Source organism: Falco biarmicus, chromosome 8 (genome assembly GCF_023638135.1).
Source record: "Falco biarmicus isolate bFalBia1 chromosome 8, bFalBia1.pri, whole genome shotgun sequence".
In the NCBI taxonomy this organism is placed as follows: Eukaryota; Metazoa; Chordata; class Aves; order Falconiformes; family Falconidae; genus Falco; species Falco biarmicus.
The window spans coordinates 21,853,512-21,873,385 of NC_079295.1; the positions used below are offsets into that span (position 1 = coordinate 21,853,512).

At 46.5% G+C, this 19,874-nt stretch overlaps 1 protein-coding gene across 1 annotated transcript; it reads right to left on the minus strand.

The window, feature by feature from the left end:
- Window positions 1–468: 468 nt before the first annotated feature.
- On the minus strand, window positions 469–18,645 carry SP5 (Sp5 transcription factor). Its single transcript, XM_056350376.1, has 4 exons — window positions 18,096–18,645; window positions 15,739–17,570; window positions 11,654–11,713; window positions 469–2,345 (listed from the first exon to the last, which is right to left on the minus strand). The coding sequence occupies exons 1-2, from the start codon at window positions 18,144–18,146 to the stop codon at window positions 16,518–16,520; spliced, it is 1,104 nt and encodes a 367-aa protein (XP_056206351.1). The 5' UTR covers window positions 18,147–18,645; the 3' UTR covers window positions 469–2,345; window positions 11,654–11,713; window positions 15,739–16,517.
- Window positions 18,646–19,874: the final 1,229 nt, after the last annotated feature.

The following is a 19,874-nucleotide window of genomic DNA, read 5'->3' on the forward strand; positions in this document are numbered from 1 at the left end:
CCAGATCTTGTACTTTGTCTTAGGAATATATATGTAACACCATAAAAACATGTTAGGAAATTTATCCTGAGAGAAATAAAGTATCAGAAGGACTATCACTGTTCAGATGTTAACATCTTAACCATTTTCACCTTTTTGTATGGTGCAATAAAGGGACAGGGTAAAAGTCAGGACTCTCTGCTTGTGAAATTACAGCTTTCATGTTATACAGGCATACAAAAAGGTCTGGAAAGCAGTCAACCCATATATTTTATTTAACTCCTCTAAGTTTTCCACTAATAGGAGGAAACCTTCTCTGGACTTTGCACACTTCAGCCTATGGTGACATGTTACAACCCAGGGACAAGCTGTGAGGAGCACAGCTCTGAATGGAAACACTGGCACATACCCGACCTTCAGAAACAACAAAATAAGGCAATGCTAGAGCTTACACTGCAGTGTGATTTAAAGAATCAGTCACCAATATGCGAGCTGAGGATATCTTTATTTGGCAGCGCTGGGTGCATGGGGGATCGCTCCACCAAAGTCATGCACACCTAGGGGACTTTTCAGTCCCTTCTTTATACAGACTACTCATACCTATTCATTAATTTTCCAGGAAATAATTTAGATATTCATTACAATTCTGGGAACTCATTTACATATCTTGCACCTGCGCAATATCCTTGAGGAGTGGTCATCTGGGTGTCTTCAGGATGAAGATCTTGAGTCTTCCTCCAGTGAACTTTTTACCTCTTACCTCTGCGCAGACTCTGTTCCTCGCTAAACTGGTGACCATGATTTAAAGTCCTTGTCTTTGCCACGTTGCATAGACAACAAGAACTTAGGACCAGATGGCCTTCTTAAAGATAACAAAAATCCAAGGACTTAGCAATTAGTACATCCTTTATGTCAACAATAAGGGTCTTTGGACATTTCCCAACTTTTAGATAAACGTAAGTATATCATTCTTTAGGTAAGTGGCACATAATTCATCATTCATTCCCCCCTTTTCTAGTAACTTTTGCAAATTCTTTTGCAACTACAGAAAATCATCATTCCCTATGATTATTCCTCAGCAACACCAAATGAAACATCGAAGTGATACACATATTAGTATTCCTAAGATTACTACTATAACTGTTCTAGCAAAAGTGTGTTTTAGCCATCCTAGGTTAGGCAACCAAAAGGTTAGTTTATTCCATATTTTCTTAAAATCCCATGACAAATCATCTTTGCAATTTCATGCAAAACCCTCGTCTGTTTCCATATTTCCTCTAAGTCAGTGGAAACCTTTCCACTTTGATCTATGTACATGCAACAACTAGTATTAATAATTGTACACACTCCTCCCTGAGCTGCTAATAATAAATCTAAAGGCATTCTATTTTGTAATACTACTTGTGACAAACTAGATACTTCTATTTGTTGAGCCTTTATTGCATCAATTGTTTTATCTTCTAAGTTTTCTATTATTGCTGATATATTAACTATGGCCTTTTCCAACTCACTTACTCCCAACCATGGGATAAACCATTGGGCAAAGCTATGAAAAGCACTTGGTCTTTTTATCAGGGGGTTTTCAACATCTTGTCTAACTTTCCGAACATGATTTCTCAGGTACCCTTTTGATAAGGAATCATGCAAAGTCATATTAGGAACTACCGCTCCCAATGTACATGTCCCCATCCAATTTTTTGGTAAAACTTTTCAAGCCATATCATTGCACAGCCAGTACCATCCTTTTCCTTCCGGTACTGGCCAAACTGTAGAATTAACAAAAAGTGAGGTACCAATATCTAAAGTTGTATTGCAGACCATTTGATTCCCTACATAAATTACAGGATTACAATCTAATTTTCCTTGTCCTCTGGGTGGATTACATCTTTGTACACACATATAGTATGATTCCTGAATCTCAGGACTATCTATCTCCAATTTTAGAATTTCATCATTTTCAGTATTCCAAGCAGTGTTTTCCCAAAGATTTATCCAGGATTGATTCCTAGGCAATGAGATTCCAATCAACGATACACCTTTTCCCCCATGTTCAGGCATACAAGTACATATCCAAGAGTCAGTCTTATTCAAAGCCTGAGAGATACTTTGTACTAATGATAAATGTCCATTTTTGTTCCATAAGGTTAAATTCAAATGGGGCAACAGTCCTATTATAGTCATGATCTGAAGAACTGTAGTCCTGTGGGTCCTGCCGGGATGATGGCCCATGATTTCTCAGGAGCCTTCTTTATCCGCGAGTAGTGAATCCAGGCTGGTTGTTCTCTTATCTTGATGGCAGTAAAGGTCATCAGCAGTACTTGATAGGGTCCTTCACACTTTTCTTCCAAAGGTTTTCCTGAAAAAGTCTTTACATATACATAGTCACCAGGTTTAAAAGAATGAGTTGGTTGGTCTAATCCTCTGGCCCTAGTCCCCAAAACTTGTTTATTTATATTTTGCAATTGTCTCTGGAGGGCCTTCATATATTCACATAAATATCCTTCCCCTAACTGAATTAAATCTTCTCCCGCAAATTGTAATTGGTATGGCCTCCTGTATAATATCTCAAAAGGGCTCAAATTTTCCTTCGTTCTAGGTTTGGTTCGTGTTCTTAATAATGCCAAGGGAAGAGATTGTGGCCTAGTTAAATTTGTCTCTTGTCCTATTTTAGCTATTTGTTGTTTGATTAAATGATTCATTTTTTCAACTTGTCCACTTGCTTAGGGCCTATAAGGAGTGTGTAACTGCCAATCTATTCCTAGTATTGCACTCACTTATTGTGCTATTTTAGCACAGAAGTGTGAGCCTCGATCAGAAGAGATTGTTGACGGGACCCCAAAGCAGGGGATAATCTTGTTCAACAATCCTTTAATTACCTCTTTTGCCTTATTTGTTCCACAAGGAAAGGCTTCTGGCCAACCTGAAAAAGTATCAGTCATAACTAATAAATATCGATACCCCTTTTTTCTTGGGAGTTCTGAAAAGTTAAACTTGCCACTGCTGTCCTGGATAATTCCCTCTGCTAATGACTCCCAATTTTATCCTATTTGCTACACTGGGGTTATTGCATAGACCATAGACAAATTTCACATTGCTGAGACACCTGTTTTATTGTAGTATATAAACTGTGCCCTATTAGTTTCTGGTTTAAACTTTTATATAACGTATCAGCTCCCCAGTGACTCTTATTATGTTCAGTTAGAGCTATAGCCCATGTCAAATTGGATGGTATCACCATACAGCCATCCACTAGATAGGCCCACCCATTTGATTCTACCTTACCATTCATATCCTGAACTAGCTTTAATTCTTCCTTAGAACAATTTGGTTCGTGATCTGTACTTATAGTTTGGATTTTACTGTCTGGTATGAAGGATAATTCCTCTTTTCCCACCTCCTCTGCCGCTCGTTTAGCTTCATGGTCGGCTAAGTGATTTCCAATTTCCAAATCCGTGTTTCCTCTCTGATGTCCCTGGCAATGCATAATAGCAACCTTTTCAGGATGTTTTACAGCTTCTAGTAATTTCAAGATCTCTTCTGCATGCTTTATCTGTTTTCCCTGTGCAGTCAATAGTTCTTGTTCTTTCCAAATTGCCCCATGTGCATGGACTACTCCAAATGCATATTTGGAGTCTGTCCAAATATTTATCTTTTTCCCTCTGGCCAGTTCCAATGCCCGGGTGAAGGCAATAATCTCCGCCTTCTGAGCTGAGGTTCCGGGAGGTAATGATTTAGATTCAATTACCTGTCGAACGGTTGTGGTTGCATATCCTGCTTTACGCTGTCCTTGTTTCACAAAAGTACTTCCATCTGTGTATCACGAACTGTCGGCATCTTCCAAAGGTTATTGGAGTAAAACCTAAATCCTTTGAGCTCGATTCACTACTTGCTCCTTCAATACCTACTTCTTCACTTACATTACTATCTGGTTGTACCAGAGGCAGGGGTGGAGCAAAACCAAAATCCTCCATCCTTTCCTCCAGTTCATCAATTTTATACATCTCTGCCTAATACTACATGCCGAACAGCACCTCTTCATTTTTCCTGTGCTACCCTTCTGATCCTTCTCTATTGCTAACACTAGAGGGTCTTGTGGAGCTAAGTTAATGCCACAACCCTTTTGCCACTCCGAGTGATTCCTCAGAGTGAAAAACATGTCTGCATACATTACTTCATCCCATTTTCCTTCCCATCTTAAGAATAACATTAATTGCAACAAAGTATTATAATTCAGTGTCCCATTTAAGGGCCACTTTTCCCCACCTCCTAACTTATATAGAGGCCACCACTGATTAAAATACTTGATCAGGGTTTTCATATTTACGCATCCTCCAGGTTGCCCTCCTATTTCCTTCCAATGGCTCAAAAAACATCCTAAAGGGCTCTTTCTTAATATTCCACCGCTCTGTTTCCCCCCCATAACACCTTAACTGTTACCCCAACCACAAATCACTTTAATCTCACTTACAGCTTTCTCTTCCTTACCCCAAAGTGTCCAAACCTTACAATTGGGACATTAGATTTCTTGCCCCCACCGTATATACAATATTTCTTTACACCATATACACTTTAAAATGTGTAGAGGTTTACACTCACCCTTCGGATGCTTAAGACAGTATTCACACACCCACACTCATATCACACCTGATACAGAAATGCTTTTACATTTACAACATAAAATAAGTAAAACAATATCAATCCTATGATTATCAATCCTATGTATATGGATTGGCTCCAAATCATCAAATGTATTTAGCCTTCAGACTAAAACACAAATTCCTGATATTAACTTAATATCGAAACAAACACCAAATCAAATGTATACCTGCGGTGCTAGCTACCCGGCATACGCCATCCTGCATAAGTATTTAACAGTCTTATGTCTTACAGATAGTTTTACAAACGGACCGGTCCCCAAAACCAGAAATATTCCCAAATACTATATTCGAATAAAGATAATACCTGCCGCTCAGTAGGATGGAGTCCTTGTCTGCTCCTGCAGTGATCCAGATGAGATGAGGAGCCCCTCTGGGAAAATCCCAAGGGTACTCTAAGGAGTCCCCACTCTCAATGGGTCCCACAGCCAAGCAGAGGAGGTTCTGGGTCACCAAATTGATTTAAAGAATCAAGTGAAAGATGAACAAGCCATGGTACAGAAATAAAAGCTTAGGAGTGTCTATACCAAGTGAGGTTTTTTTAAAAAAAAGAAACAAAACGTAGGGGAACTTGGACCTATGGTCCCATGAAAGTTTCAATTTGCCGCAAAAAAAAGGCTTGAAATATGCCAGTAATTCCCATCAGGTTTATTTTCTCGAGTCCCCACTGCCACCCTCCGCCCCAGAGCAGGTGCCCGACGGCGCCCCGCCCCCCGCTCCAGTGGCAGCGCCCCCGCTGCCCCGGGGGTCGCGTCACCCCACCGCCAAACGCCGGGCGACCAGCTGGGCCAGCGACACGTCAGGTACCTGCCTCCAGCCGGGCCGGGCCCTGGGGCAGGCAGGCGGGCGGGCCGGTGCCGCCCCCAGGCACAGAGCTCGGCGGGGGGCGCCGGGGGCTGCGCTGGCGGCCGGACCTGCCGCCGTCCCGCCGGGGGCGCGGACCCGCTGGCGGTGGGTGCCGAGGGCTGGTGCCGCGCGGCTCGTGCGGCCGGAAAGGGCCAGGCCGGGGGGGGAGCCGCGGATGCGGGCCTCGGGGCGCCGTACGGGCCCGGGCGCTGGGGGTGACCGCGGCACTGGGAAAAGGCGCCGCTCTGCGCCATCCCTCGGCGTTACGGGGCACCCAGGGGAGGCCGGAATGGTGACGAAGCCTCCTTTCAGGGCGGGTATAATCCAGCCGCGCAAACGGCTATCAAAAGCCGTTGCAGACCCTCAGAGTGTAAATCCAGTCACAAAGGGATGAGCCAGATCTGTGATGGATCGGCCTATCTGCGACTATTAAACACAACAAACGAAATGTGATTCCAGCTCAGGAAGTTTCTGAAGCGCTGTTCCCCATAAGCTGCGGGGCCATGCCAAGGGGAATATCTGTTTTATATATGCCTTGTGTTTAATCCACTTTCCTTAAGCATCTGTTACTGGAAAACAGGCTCCTAGGTTAAACAGACCTTTGGTCTGGCTCACAGTAGTTATGCATCTCCATTATGTTTACCATTTCCCCTGAGTAAACCATTTCAAGCTTCTCTGTTCCTGCTTGCCAAGGGAAGCCGTGTGTAGCAGGGACGACTCCTGCATTCTGGAAGTCTCTACTGGTTATCTGGTTGGCTCCTGGGGCATGTGCAGTTCTGCAGCTCCCTTAAGGCCTTAACACACACATGCTCCCAAAGGCACTGAAATGATTTCAAACAGATGTAGCTGGGACACTGAGAACATTATGGTGGAGTGGGCAAAATACTCTGACCCCAGAGGCATGAACCAGAGCCCTCCTAAGAAGTTGGAAAAAGCTGCACCTTGGTGGAGAGGTGTTAATAAAAACCTAATCACTGAGGCCTGAAGGTCCTAACTATGCTGTTCTGTTGCCACAGGCCACAAAAACTTCTGGGTGCTAGCCGTGTTAACTAACATGCCACCTATCCCTGGGTGGGTCCTTAGGGCTGCCCCCCCATCTTTCTGTGAACACTTTCAGCTGAAGTGTTGCTTATTGCAGTCAAGTTCAAAGTGATTTCCTAATGACTTATTTTAAATAAGTTTGGTAAAAATAAAAATGTGAGAAAAGTGTGACTTCACACACACAAATGTTAGAATTTACATGTGGGATTCAAATTGTAAAAATCCTTGGTATTAATCATCATTAATATAGCTCTAAATGCATCTCACTAACAGGCATTAGTGATATATTCACATTACTTGGTTAGGATTAATAGACGATTTGCTTTCTGATCAGCATTTGAAAAAATGTTGCACCGTTCTAAAAACAAGTATTCTTTTTTGTCAGCTGGACTGCTGGTGACAAATCTTTTTAAAAATTCTGATTTTGATACCAGATTTTAACTTGTGCATAAGAAACTTCTATACATGGAAAAGAAGAACAGAAAGTCAGGTTGGCCACTTAAGTTTGTCTCTGACTGATGTAAGACTTCATGGCTTAACCAACAAGAAGGCTATATCCTGCGGGCAAAAATTCAGATGAGACTATTTTATGCTTTTGATTTACTTTTTTGAATAAATGATGATAGATAAAAGTGATATCACTATAAAAAAGTGCTGTGGAATCAGCAGCAAGTCAAGAGGTTTGCCTGCTTTGATTAAGGTTTTTCATGTGGCATTGAGGTGGTAGGAACTCAGTCATTTCTGCAGTAGGATTTCATGAGAGAGACTGCTCTTGCTGCTTTTGAGATCAAGAGCAATACATCCAGGACATATTAAAGATGGTAGATTACATAGTCTATTAGTTTTAAAGGGGTGAGGCATGCCTATAATTGGAGGTAATTTTGGTTGGATCATTTATTCTATTTTATAAAATGTGCTTTGTTGTATGCTGTGGTTTCTTCTTACACCTTTTAAATAGGAAGGAAGGTGTTCATAACTGAAATAACAAATAATTAACATACAATTGGCATACGCTCCACAGGTAGAGGCTCTGCTGTGATTTAACAGTCTGGCCATGGGAGCAGGATGAGGACTGCAGCATCCCTAGACTATTGCAACGCAGAAGAAGTTGTGCAAAGAGGAACAACAACTTACCCAGAGGCAACAGCAGTTCCCTTTAAGGATAACGATCCTGTTGTCAGAGTATCCTGTCAGCTCAGGGAAAATAGGGCCGCATCCCAGAGCATCCTACCTGCTCTGGGGTGGCTCACATCCCTGTAGGGCACACAAGTACTGCTGCTGTTTCTGGCAAATTCCATGTGCCCATACCCCAAGCTTCCTTGCAGATCTGTACAAAAACCACGGGGAATCTAAGCCTACATCATCATTCTAATTGTTTTTACCACCATCTCAGTTTTTCATCTTTGATAGTGTGTGTATCTTAATTAGGAGCTGGTTCTCAAGTGTATTGAAAAGCAACAGAACAAACCAAATAATTGTATAATTCTGATACATAATTCAGAGTACTGAAAATATCTAATTGCTGTAGCTTATTAAAAACAGGCCTAAACTTACCTTCCTCCTTCTCCTTTCTTGAACATGCTCAGTAAGTGGCAGAGGTTCTAACATCTAGATCAGAATCCATATCTGAGTATTATAGCTGACACCTGACACCTATTTTAAATTAAGTCTAGGATGAATGAGTGCATATAATAAAAAGACAAATGAGGTTCTAATGTACTTAGGCACTTTATAAAGAATTATTTTAATGTAACATACTATTCTGCTTTAGTGGCTGTTTAATATTTAATATTTCTTAGCTGATTAAGACTGTGGTTCTAATGAGAAAAATAATTGCATGGTAAAACTAGATGGTAATTCCCACATTTAAGTCTCAGTGATTTCAGTATTCTGCAATCACTGTATTTAGCTTAGGAAGCTTTCTTCATGCATACTATTTCAAGAATAGTGTAATTGTGCAGTGATTTCTTTTTTTGGGCACAGGGGAGAAAGCCAGCTCCATGAAGGCAACGCAACAGCTGCATACTGGAACACCCTGCAGAGAACTTTGGGGCTGTATCACAAACTCCCATGAGTTGGGTACAGAAACTAGGGGAAGTGAATCAGCTAAAGGCTTCTAAAAATTCTTGCGTCTTGTGTCTCCCCTTTGCATTCACCGAGAAGGGAACTAGGACTCTTTCTTGGTGTTGATATTTGTGAGCCTAAGCAAATGTGGCCCCTGAACAGGAAAGGTTCCCTAGCTGCTTTGTCTTGTGTATCATGAGTAATGATCTTCAGATCCATGAACCTCTTTTTTTCCCTTGTGGGAAAAACTTTTACAAGATTTTCCTCTGATTAGAGAAAAACACTTCCCTGTAGGCTGCCAGGATGTGCTGAGCATGTTTAGTGTTGTTATGTGTATATTCAAGATCCCATTGGAGTATCAGAGTTACAGTTCCAGTGTTTACATGCATTAACTGAGCTGCTCTGGCCAGTTTTAAATAGTGTTACAGAGAAACTGCTTCCCCTAACGAGATTGCTCATGGTTCTGGCCTCTCTAACTTAACTATTCAAGCACTGAACATAGCCTTGATTACAGTACTTTGCAAGTAGCTTCTCAGTGTCATTATACAATTTATTCAAGCATTTTATTAAGAAGCTCAGACATAGCCTTAGGTCTCATGTAGGCACGTAAGAAGATTTGGTTAATATTTTGGAAAATATAAAAGTGTAATCTTTGCCTTCTTAAAACTATTTCTTTCAGTTCTTTCAGAGCAAATTAACAGAAGGAAGTCAGTGGAGCCACACTGCTGAAGGACCAGATAATGCTGAGAAAAATAGACCTCCTATACTGGGCTACTAAGGTGAACAAGCAGAGTTTTATAGTGTGTGAAGTAAGCAGATGTCGAGTGTTTGGCTGTTCTTCACAGGGTTCAACAAAAACAACGCACTACCACTATTGCTGGTCAGAAGGAAAGCAAATTATTTAGATATGAGGGGAGGAAATGAAGTGGTTTCCATGCTCATTTGGGATTAACATATGGTAGCTGAGACCACCTGACATTCTCAGGCTGTGTTATCTTTCCTGTCTAATTTTTAATGAGTGAATAGCACACGTTTCCCTCTCTCTTCTTCACATGTGCATCCTAGACTTGTGGAGAGCTGTCTAAAATAAGGGGGAATGTGGCAATATGACTGACATCTCCTTTCCACACAGATGAGAGATCTGCATGTGGAGATCACAGGCACACCATCTGATCCTGAATAAAGCATGTGGGATATGACCCCAAGTGAAGATACGGGCTTTGGTCTAATAAAATTTCTTTCAACCTGCTTTGTAATTAGAGCCTGTTTTGAAAGTGTGCTCTGTGATGGCTGGTTCATGTTAAAAAGGAAAATGACAAATGTTTTTGGGTAGTATATAGGTTAATACTGGAACTTTGTTTAAACAGCTCAGTACTGCTATAAGAACAGGGACTTATGGATAATGGGAATATATTGTTTTTGCAGACAATCCTGCCTTTTAAAAATACAAAAACATGGGCACACACTATTGTTTCTGATGAAGCTGGTAATGTGGGTATTCGTAAATAAAATAAAAAAAAAGAAACATTTAACTTGTGAAAAATATCACAGTTTACAGCATTTGAGTATTATTTTTCATTTTAAATACAAGGAACTTCTAAAAAACCGTGGATATCTTATTTTTCATTTTCCTCCTTGTGGTTCATCATTCCTCTACACTAAATGCTATGGTGATGAAATACTCTGTTCAGGGCATCTCAGTCACTGTGACAGTAAAAGACTGTGGTTCAGAAAATTACAAATGTAAAAAAGATTGCCTTTTATGATAGGATAGCTTGAAAGGAAGGGCAAATTACGATGTTCCCTCAAGTGAGTTACTTGTTCAGTATTGGCATCAATGGCTAGCAAAAGCTGGTGACTGATGCCCTAGAGAAGGGGGATTAAGATGAGCTAGATGGAAGTTCCTACCTTAAGGTGAAGGTTACATTATATTGTTAAGCTAGAAAGAACAATTAAATCCAAAGCATAAGACGTCTGTGCTCACTTGAGGATGAAGTAAACCAGGCTTCACTCACATGCTGCTGCAGGCACAATTGTGCCAGTCATAGGGGAGAAAAAACTGTAACCCTTAGCTGAGACATCTGCACCAGCAGAAGACTCTATTGTAGATGCAGCAGGACAGACAAGACAGCACTTTTGCTGGTACAGCTTCGTTTTTATTCTGGGGGGGGGGGGGGGGGCGCAGAAGGGCAGGAGAGGAAGGGTCACTATGGTGATGCACACATGGCTTCTAGTATATGATATTCCTACACTGGTAAAGTGTTCCTTGCTTAGGCAGAGCAAAAGGGGTTCAGCTATCATACATTGGATTATTATGATTTCTTTGGTAGTTCGATTAGATGAAAGGAAATTCTAGCTTTACTACCACTAATGGTGAAATCTGAACCTATACAGAGACTCTGTACAAGGCCTCTGCACTACTGAAGAGCGCACTTTAATTGTTCAGCAACTCAGTTCACACCTCAGTGCGAACTCGCCACTTCTTCAAGAGTTCCTGGCCGCTACCTTCAATACATCACAGCATGAGATTCACTGCATAGCCACCTGCAAAGGGGATGGACCCCTACTATGCCCCTACACACCCCATGAGTGGGTATGCGTAACTTTCTCAGTGAGCACACAGGATTTGTACACAGCCTTAGGTTGGGCTCCTGTTAACACGGCTAAGCAGTGATGTAATCACCAGACCTGGGTCAGGGACGTGCTGGGATTTTTTGTGTAGCTAGGTAAATGTGTACAACAAAAAAATTAAGAGATGATGAGAAGAAAAACAGGATCAATGGCCTCCAGGTTAAAGGCCAAATCTCACTGTCCCTAATCTCTCGGTGACTTGTCACAGTCACAAGGTCAAAATACATGTTTTCTTTGGGTTTCATTATCCATAGTGATACACCTATATGACTTGAAATTAGTTGGGAGTAAATATTAACAGGGAATAATAACCATAAACTTAATTTAAGACCCTTTGAATTACACACACTTCTGCTGATTTTTTCTGATCAAGACTATTCATTCAATCAGCTCAGGGCCTTGGATCCTTCTTCTCTATGCTGCACATTAACACTTACCTGATAATTGTGACCCTTTGCTGGTTGCCGAACACTTCCAGGTCCTTGGTGGCTTGGGCGCTGTTTAAATACAAAGTTATTGAAGATACCTGCCAGGCAATCCCTTTGGAGAACCAGCATTGCTTTCAAGTTCATTAGTCTCAAAGACTTGGGGACCCTGTTTGGTAAGTATTTTCAAAAAGTTTGGCAGGAAAATCTAAGAGGTCTTTGAGTTGGCTCTATCATGTGTCAGAGCAGAATACCCCACATCTTTACCAGAGGATTCACAAAAATCTCATAAAAAGTGTAAAATAATTGGAGGGAAAAAAAAAAAAAGATTCTATAGCAAATCATAAGATCTGACAATAAGTTAGGCATAATACTTTTGTTCTCACCACTCAGTGCGGGGGTAAGCCGACAAGACCTATCAAATGTTACAAGGCTTATTTAAAAGTGCCTTGATAATTGTGTGTCTGCTTGCACAGAGATACGGATTTACTCTATGAACTTCTGAGTGGTCTGCTAAAATTCTTTAATATCACTGAACAATAAAATGTATCTTTTGTCTAAGGATTTCAAGACATCAGCATTTTATATTGCCTATTTCTTCAGTATTCAAGACTGATGTTAGATACAGGTGAGAATTCACAAGTTGAAATAGTTAAGTTGTAGTTACTTTAAAACTTAATGCAATCTCTAAAAAATTTGCAAATAATTTAAGATTAAATATTTCTTTTAAAAATTACATCTGTAATTTAGTATGGAAGGAATAATTACATGGCGATGGTTTTAGGAAGGACACCTCCCAATATATAGTTCAAAAAACCCCTCTATCCTACTTTTTCGGTAATAGTAGTGAGGAGGTATGAAACATTACTTCATAAATTTCTTGGGAGTATTACAGTGAGAACCTGGTCAGTTAGGACCAAAAGGTAAATCCTGCAAACTTCTCCTGGATGCAAGTCTTAATCCATTTGTCCCTTATAATTTTATTAACAAAACATTAAAAAACCCCAACCCAAAACACCCCAAAACTATCTGGAAAACAGTGTTGGTTGTTTTAATGTTAAATGTTCTCTGCTTAAAAGTTTGTCCAAGTGTGAAAGTCGCTTTTCAACACAGAAAACATGCCAAATCTCAAGTTTTTAAACCATATCCCATTTTTTTTAAAGATTAATTAATTTGAATTAACTACAAGATGAATTAGTTCATATATGTGTCTATTATACCAATGGCATTTAAGATTTAAAATTCAGAAATGAATTGACCTTGAGCAGCATATGTACTCAAAATGTATAATTAAAAAGAATATTAATCATTTAATTTGATAAAATGAACAGCTGTTCTAGTTGATTGGAAACAGCTAAAAGTGTAAAATGTATTTTATGAATGCAAAATTAAAAGTTAATTTTATTATAGAGTGCAATTTGCCAACTAGAAATAAATTCTTGAGATGTAAGCAATATATTTTTGTAACGCTGTACCCATACATCAGAAAGGTCACATGTGTATTTAAATGCCATATTACTATAAAAGTTTAACGATTTCAATTGAAAAGCTATCATATGATTTAGCTATTTAGAGATGAATATGAAACAGCTATGATGGATATGCCCTTTTTTTGCAATGAACTGTTTAAAAGCTTTGGAGAGAAATAATGTTTCATTTTAAAAAAATTATGTTCTAAGCTGTTACTTTTACTTACCTTGTGTCATAAATCCCTAATTTTCTGGGGGGCCCCCCTTCTTTTTTTTGGTACTATTCTTACAGATTTATTTTCATTAGCATTTGATATTGTGGGTTTTCACTTAAATGCATCTCTCCCTCGTGACAAGTATTTAACTAATTTTGACTGTAATATTTTTAACCTGTGCACTTTCATGCTTTAAATGTAGTTATACAGATGTTATACAAGGTGCATATGCTACAATGTGCCACTGGTTGTGGTTTTGTTTTGGTTTGTTTTTTTAATCAGATACCACCACCCCCTTGACATGGTGCTGGCACTGCCTGGGCTATGGTCTTTTGCTTAAAACCTAAATTACTTGCAGGCTCACACTTAAGTGAGTGGTAAAACTTTTGCTATTTCAGTACAAGTTGTGTCTTGAGGAATGAGTAAGAACACAAAACAGTCTGGCTAGACTAGACAACATAGATGCTGGGTAAGTGCAGTTTGTCACCCAACTGAAGAAAAATCTTTCCATAATGGTCCAGCTTAGAAATCGTTGTATCTACAATTATCAGGCTATTTTCTGCTAGGTGCATCTGCTCTAATAGAAATGGTTCTCTAGTTCCTAGTCAGGCTAAACTTGTGCCAGAAACCATCTAATACATTGCTTCAGCTTACATTGATACTTGATCTTGGCACTTACTTAGCAGTGAAAAGCCATTACTGTGTGGCAACATCCCAGTCCATTACTCTGTCCTATAAGTGGACCTTTCGTACTTTGGGATGCTGTTGTTTCTCCTCTACTGCTACCAACAAAAGGACTTTATGCTACTGTCCATTTTAAGTAGGTCTGATCCCAACACAGAATTGAAAGACTATGTAATGAAACAAATTCTCTTTTAAAAGCACTCCTAAATTCTGTAACTCTACATTCTTAACGTAACCTAGTATCAAAGACAGCAAGCAAGCAGGTTGCTGCTGTAAGCCATGAAACACTGCAAAAGGCAGAAACATTATGTTACTCCTTATGACATATTCAAATCCTGTCAGGAGTAAAATGGTCTGCGCTTTCATCTCAAAGACCTTTTTTGACTAAGGACTTCTGGATCAGGTCCATCAGTTATTTCCTGCATCGCTGTTGCTCACTCTGGAACACTAAAGGTATCTTCTACTCAATATCCTTCAAGAACATGCTTCTAGAGCCTAAAACTTTAGTAAAGGAATGGTAACCAATGAAAGCTAAACTCATTTCTCACAAGGCTCCCTATAATAGGACAAGTTATAGAAGATTCTTCAGTAGTAAAGAAGATTATTGCTTGGTTATTAACTCAATAAATTGACCCCAAGAATATGGTGTGGGAAATTAATTCAGAATCATAAACATTGAAATATTGTTGAGGAGCTGTACCATGGTAAATGCCCGTTAACTTCTCATTATTTCAGATGTGAGGGTTCTGGTGCTGTTGTCTCATCTCATTATTTCCTGAGATTCTTGGCAGTATTTGACATCCATACAAACACATCAGTTTTACATGTTCTGTCATTACAAAAACATTTATCAAGCTGCCACTTTCCCTGATTCAGAAGTGCATGGCAAAGTGTATTTTTATCATTATGGTTGTGCCGAAGCTTGTATGACAGCTGCCACCAGAGGAACCCATTTGAGTCTGAATGGTTCCGGATTAGTCCCAGTGAAGTTTTGATGGCACTCTTATTTGGCTGTCTCATTAGCTAACCAGAAAGTAAAGTTGATGTGGTAAAAACATGAGGAGCAAATAACATATTCCCTATGTTAAAATGCAAAATTTAGCAAATTACTAATTGGGTTCCTCATTTGTTTGTTCTATACAAATTTCAGTTAAAAAAAGAAAGAGGGGATAGCTACAGTAAAAAAGGTCATTATTTTGAAAGAAATTTGCCAAAATGAATGTGTGCCTGAACTCATACTCACATGGTGCCCAGTGAGACACAAGGAATCCTACAAGCTGTCACTGCCTACCAAGTAAACACAGTTTTGTGCCAAATACCTTCCCCTGTGCAGGAAAGCAACTGCCATTTTGTCACACTGGGAGGATAACAAGCATCTCCCCCTTACATTCTGCACTTTTACAGGAAGTTAGCATATGGAAAGCATGTTTTGGCTGTGCCAGCCACAGGCAGCTTCGGGCCAGTAATGGCTGGCTATCACAGGCCTAGACCTCTCCGAGAAGGGGGAATTATTAACTTTCACTACTGCCCACCTCTGCTCAAGCACGTTCCCCAGCCTGCAGTACCGGGCCTGTACGCTCACTCCCAGCACCGGCACCATGCGCTTCCCTTTTCTCTCACAGCTTCACGCATAGGAAACAAAACGAAAATAATTTCAAAAAAGACAAACAAACCCAAACCAACAGGCCAACATCAGTGCGAAGAAGCTAGGGATTGTAAACGTGTTTACCATGAGCAGCTCCCTGGTCGCCGTGCGCTGAGCTCCACTTGACAGCGGCGACGAAGCTGGGCCCGGGCCGCCACCTCAGCGGCCGCCGCCTCAGCAGGAAATGGCGGGAAGGAGGCGGCCGCGCGCGGAGCGGCCCGGCGCGCGGGGAGGGCGGGAAGAGCCCGGGGGACGATCAAATGAAACCGACGCGGCGGGACCGTCCCTGCAGACCCCGGTGTTAACGTGTTTATTTCACGCTGCAGTCGCGGGTCGCTTTACAGAAATATCTCATGCTGGAGCCCCGCACGGGGCTGAGGACGAGGAGAGAGACACTCGTACTCAAACAGAACTATTAAATAACCTGTACAACAAAACTTCAGTCCTTTCCCCTGAAAGCGCCGAGGGCCGGGCCCCGGCACGGCCGCCCCCTCCCCGGGCGCCCACAAGCCCCGACCCCCCCGGCGGCCCCGCTCCCGCCCCAGCGGCCGCAGCCTCCCCCCAGCCGTGGGGGCGGGCAGGGCGCCCGGCCCGGGCGCGGGGCGAGCCGCGGCGGCCGCGGGGGCCTGCGAGCGTCCGGTCCTGGGCCTGAGGGGCCGCGGCTCCTCCCGGCACCGCCCCCAGCCGAGCTCCCGCTCGCCGGGCCCGCCGCGAGTCCGAGGGCCGGGCCCCCCCTTCCCGCCGCCCTGCGCCCGGCTGCCGGCCCCCTCAGCGCAGGTCCCCGCCGCGGCGCGGCTCGGCTCGGCCCGGCCCGCGGGGGCGGCGTCCGCCGGCGGTCCCGATGCCGCCCCGCCGCCCGGCGGTCACAGGTCGCGGCTGTCCTCCCGCTTGACGCCGTCCGCCGCCGCCTTCAGCTTCTTATTCTGGTGGGTCTTGACGTGCTTGGCCAGGTGGTCGCTGCGCATGAAGCGCTTCCCGCACTCGGGGCAGACGAAGCGCTTCTCGCCCGTGTGAGTCCGCAGGTGCCGCTGCAGCTCGTCGGAGCGGGTGAAGCTCTTCCCGCAGAAGAGCCAGTTGCAGACGAAGGGCCGCTCGCCCGTGTGCCAGCGCAGGTGCGCCTTCAGGTGCGAGGTCTTGCCGTACACCTTGCCGCAGCCGGGGATGTGGCAGATGTGCTGCTTCTTCTTGCCCGGCTCCGCCTCCGGGGCGCTGCCCGCGGCCGACTGGCAGTTGGGGCAGCGGCAGCGGCGGCACCTCCTGGCCGTGGCCGCCAGGGGAGACTTGGTCTGCAGCAGGGCGGCGATCTGCGTCTGGTACTGAGCGAAGTCCGAGTGGCCCAGCACCAGGCTCCGCGGCAGCGCCGCGGCCGCGGGGAAGCGGTGGCCGCAGCCGCCCGGGGCGCCGGCCTGCTGGATGCTCCACCAGGGGATGTCCTCGGGCGGCGGGTTGGGCGAGAGCTGCCGGCAGGGCTGCGCGGGCGGCAGCAGGTTGGAGTAGCCGGGCGGCAGGGCGGCCTGGGCGGCGTAGGGGACGTAGGCGGGGGGGCAGCTGGACGGCAGGGCGGCCATGGAGGAGGGCAGCATCTTGACGGGGGAAAACTCGTAGGGGTAGGAGGGGTCCGCGGGGGGGGTGAGGGGCAGTTCGTGCGCCCCCCCGAAGGAGGGCTGCAGGTGGTTCTTCTGAGGGGTCAGCCCCAGGCTGGGGTGCGGCGGCGGCAGCCCCCCCGGCGAGTGCGCCGGCATCTCGCCGCTCCACGGGTGGAAGATCCTGGAGGGGGATCCCAGCGTCGGGTCGTAAGAGACCTGCAGGAAATCCGAGGGCGCCGCGCCCGGCTGTCCGATCCGGCTACAGGTGGCGGCCAGAAGAGCCAGGGGCGAGTGCTTGGCCAAGTCTGGGGAGGCGCTGGGGGTGCGGTCCTGCGCCGGAGCGGGGGGAAGGAGGGAGGAGAGCGCGTTACTCGCCGCCCGCGGGAAACTTCCTGCGCCTCCGCCCGGCCGCGCCCGCCCGTGCGCGGCCGGGGGCTCCCGGGGGCGCCCCGCCGCTCCCCCCGCGCCCGGCAAACTTACCGCAAACGGCGCGCGCCGAGCGGGCAGGACAGGCCCGGCTCCCCCGCCCCGCCCCGCGCCCGGTCCCGCCCGCGCACGGTGCCGCCGGCCCCGCCGGGGCTGGGGGCGCCGGGGAAGCGGCCGCTGCGGGCGGAGGGCAGCCCCAGCCCGGAGCTACCGCCGGCCGCCCGGCGGGAGGGGGAAACTGCCAGCCCGAGGAGCCCGAGCCCTGCCTCCTCGGCCCCGCGGGGGTCCCCACCGACCGCTCCCGGGCCACCCGCGCGGTGAAGCCCCGGGAGGGAGGCGGCGGTTGCCGGGCGCCCCCGCGCAGCACGAGTCGCCACCGTGGGACGCGGCGCCGAGCGAGCCGCCCCAGCCCCGGGCGCGGGTACCGACCTGGAGGAAAGCCTGGAGGGAGTCGTTCCGGAGGACAGCCACCGCGGCCATGGCTACTGCGCTCGGGGCGAGAGGAAGGCGCCGGGGCACCGCCGAGGCATGGGGACGCCGAGGGGAAGACGAGGAGCTGCCCAGTTTCCTTCTGCCTCTCCCTCTCTCCCCCTCCTTCCCTCTGATCTGCTCGCCTCCGTGGCTGTCCCACCCCCCCCGCGCCGCGCGATCTCCGCGGACTGTCTGACTGCACCAGGATCACCTCCAAGAATTTGATAAGGACTTTGCGGGGCCGCCAACCAGTCAGAGGGAAGATTTATGGCTTTGAAGTTTGCCGCTACCCAATCATCAAAGAATAGCGGCTCTTTCAGAAGCGAAAGCAAATCCTTTGAATCCACAAAGCTCCTATGGTGTGTTTGTTGGTCTGGATAAAAGAACTGATTATTAGGGGGGATGGGAAGGGAGGAGATAAAGGCGGGACAATTAATGAAGTAATCACTATGTGGGAAATGTATATACACAAATAATTGGATTTTCTTGATCAAAGGACCCCTTACCGCCTGGAGACCCCCGCATTGGATGTGCAAGACGCTGGACACCAATCCCCACCCCCCCTTTTTTTTTTTTATTGCAATTAAGGATTTGTGGCAGAGCCCTAAAGTGGCGATGTGTCTTTTGTTATCGCCCGAGAAATTTGCCTCCGGATTCCGCTGATAGTGTTTAATGACTCAAAGTAACAGGAGCACAACGAGTTCACCTGATCGGGGCTGGTCGATCCCCAGTCGTAAAACTTCCCTGGAGTAATTGTCGGTGGTTCCTCCCCGCTCCCTCCCTCCGCCCGCCCTCCTCCCGAGGCTGAGGGATATGCCCTCGATATGACTCCGCAAACAACCGCGCATTTTCCCCTCTGGTAGCTGGGTCTGGTTTCGTTTCGCTCCGCCGGCGCTAACCCCGCGTCCCCTGGAGCTCCCGGCGCGGAGCCAGGCGAGCGCGCCCCGTGCTGGGAGGCGGGACGGCGCGGTGCCACCGGCGGCAGCGCTCCCGCAGGCGGGCACACCGGCAGCGGCAGCCGCGCGGAAAAGTTTCCTCTTCCCTAGCGGGAGCCGGGTGTAAAAAACCTAATTGCTTTACATGAAGAGAGGAGTCCCTCCTGATGGTGCTCCTGGAGGCGGGATGCTGCGCCCCGCGGCCCTGCTGAGCCTGACCGGCCTGGGCCGGGGCGAGGGCGGCGCCGGGGGGCTCCCCGGCAGCGGGGGCGCTGTTACCGGGTCTCCGCATCCACCCCTCGCCCACCTCCTGCCACAACGCCCCGCTCGGCCCCGAGGGCTCTGGTCCCTCACTTTTCGACCCGTGTGTGCACACAGATACATACACCCGTGTGCGAGTGAAGAATCCAACCCGCTCTGCCTTCGACCACGTGCGAGGCGATTCCCCCGGTAACCGGCACCGGGCACATCTGGGTCACGGCCCAACGCCACCGCCTGCTGCAGCGGCCCGCGGGACCCCGCACGGCGACGCGCCCCCCCCCCCATCCCCCCGGGGCCCGCTCAGCGCCGCCCTCCGCCGGGGGCCCTGGGAGCGCGCTGCTCTGCTCGCCGCTTCCCCATCTGCTCCCAGGCCAGCGCGATCGTGCAAGCCGGCCTGTTTGGCCCGGTACCAAACGGGGACGCCCAGCTCTGCCTTGGGGGGGGCGGGCGGAGGGTGCCCCTTCGGGCAGATGCCGGCTAGCTCTGCTCCTCCGGCGCTGTTTGCCCAGGTAACTCGATCCTCCCCGCAGTCGCTGAGTTC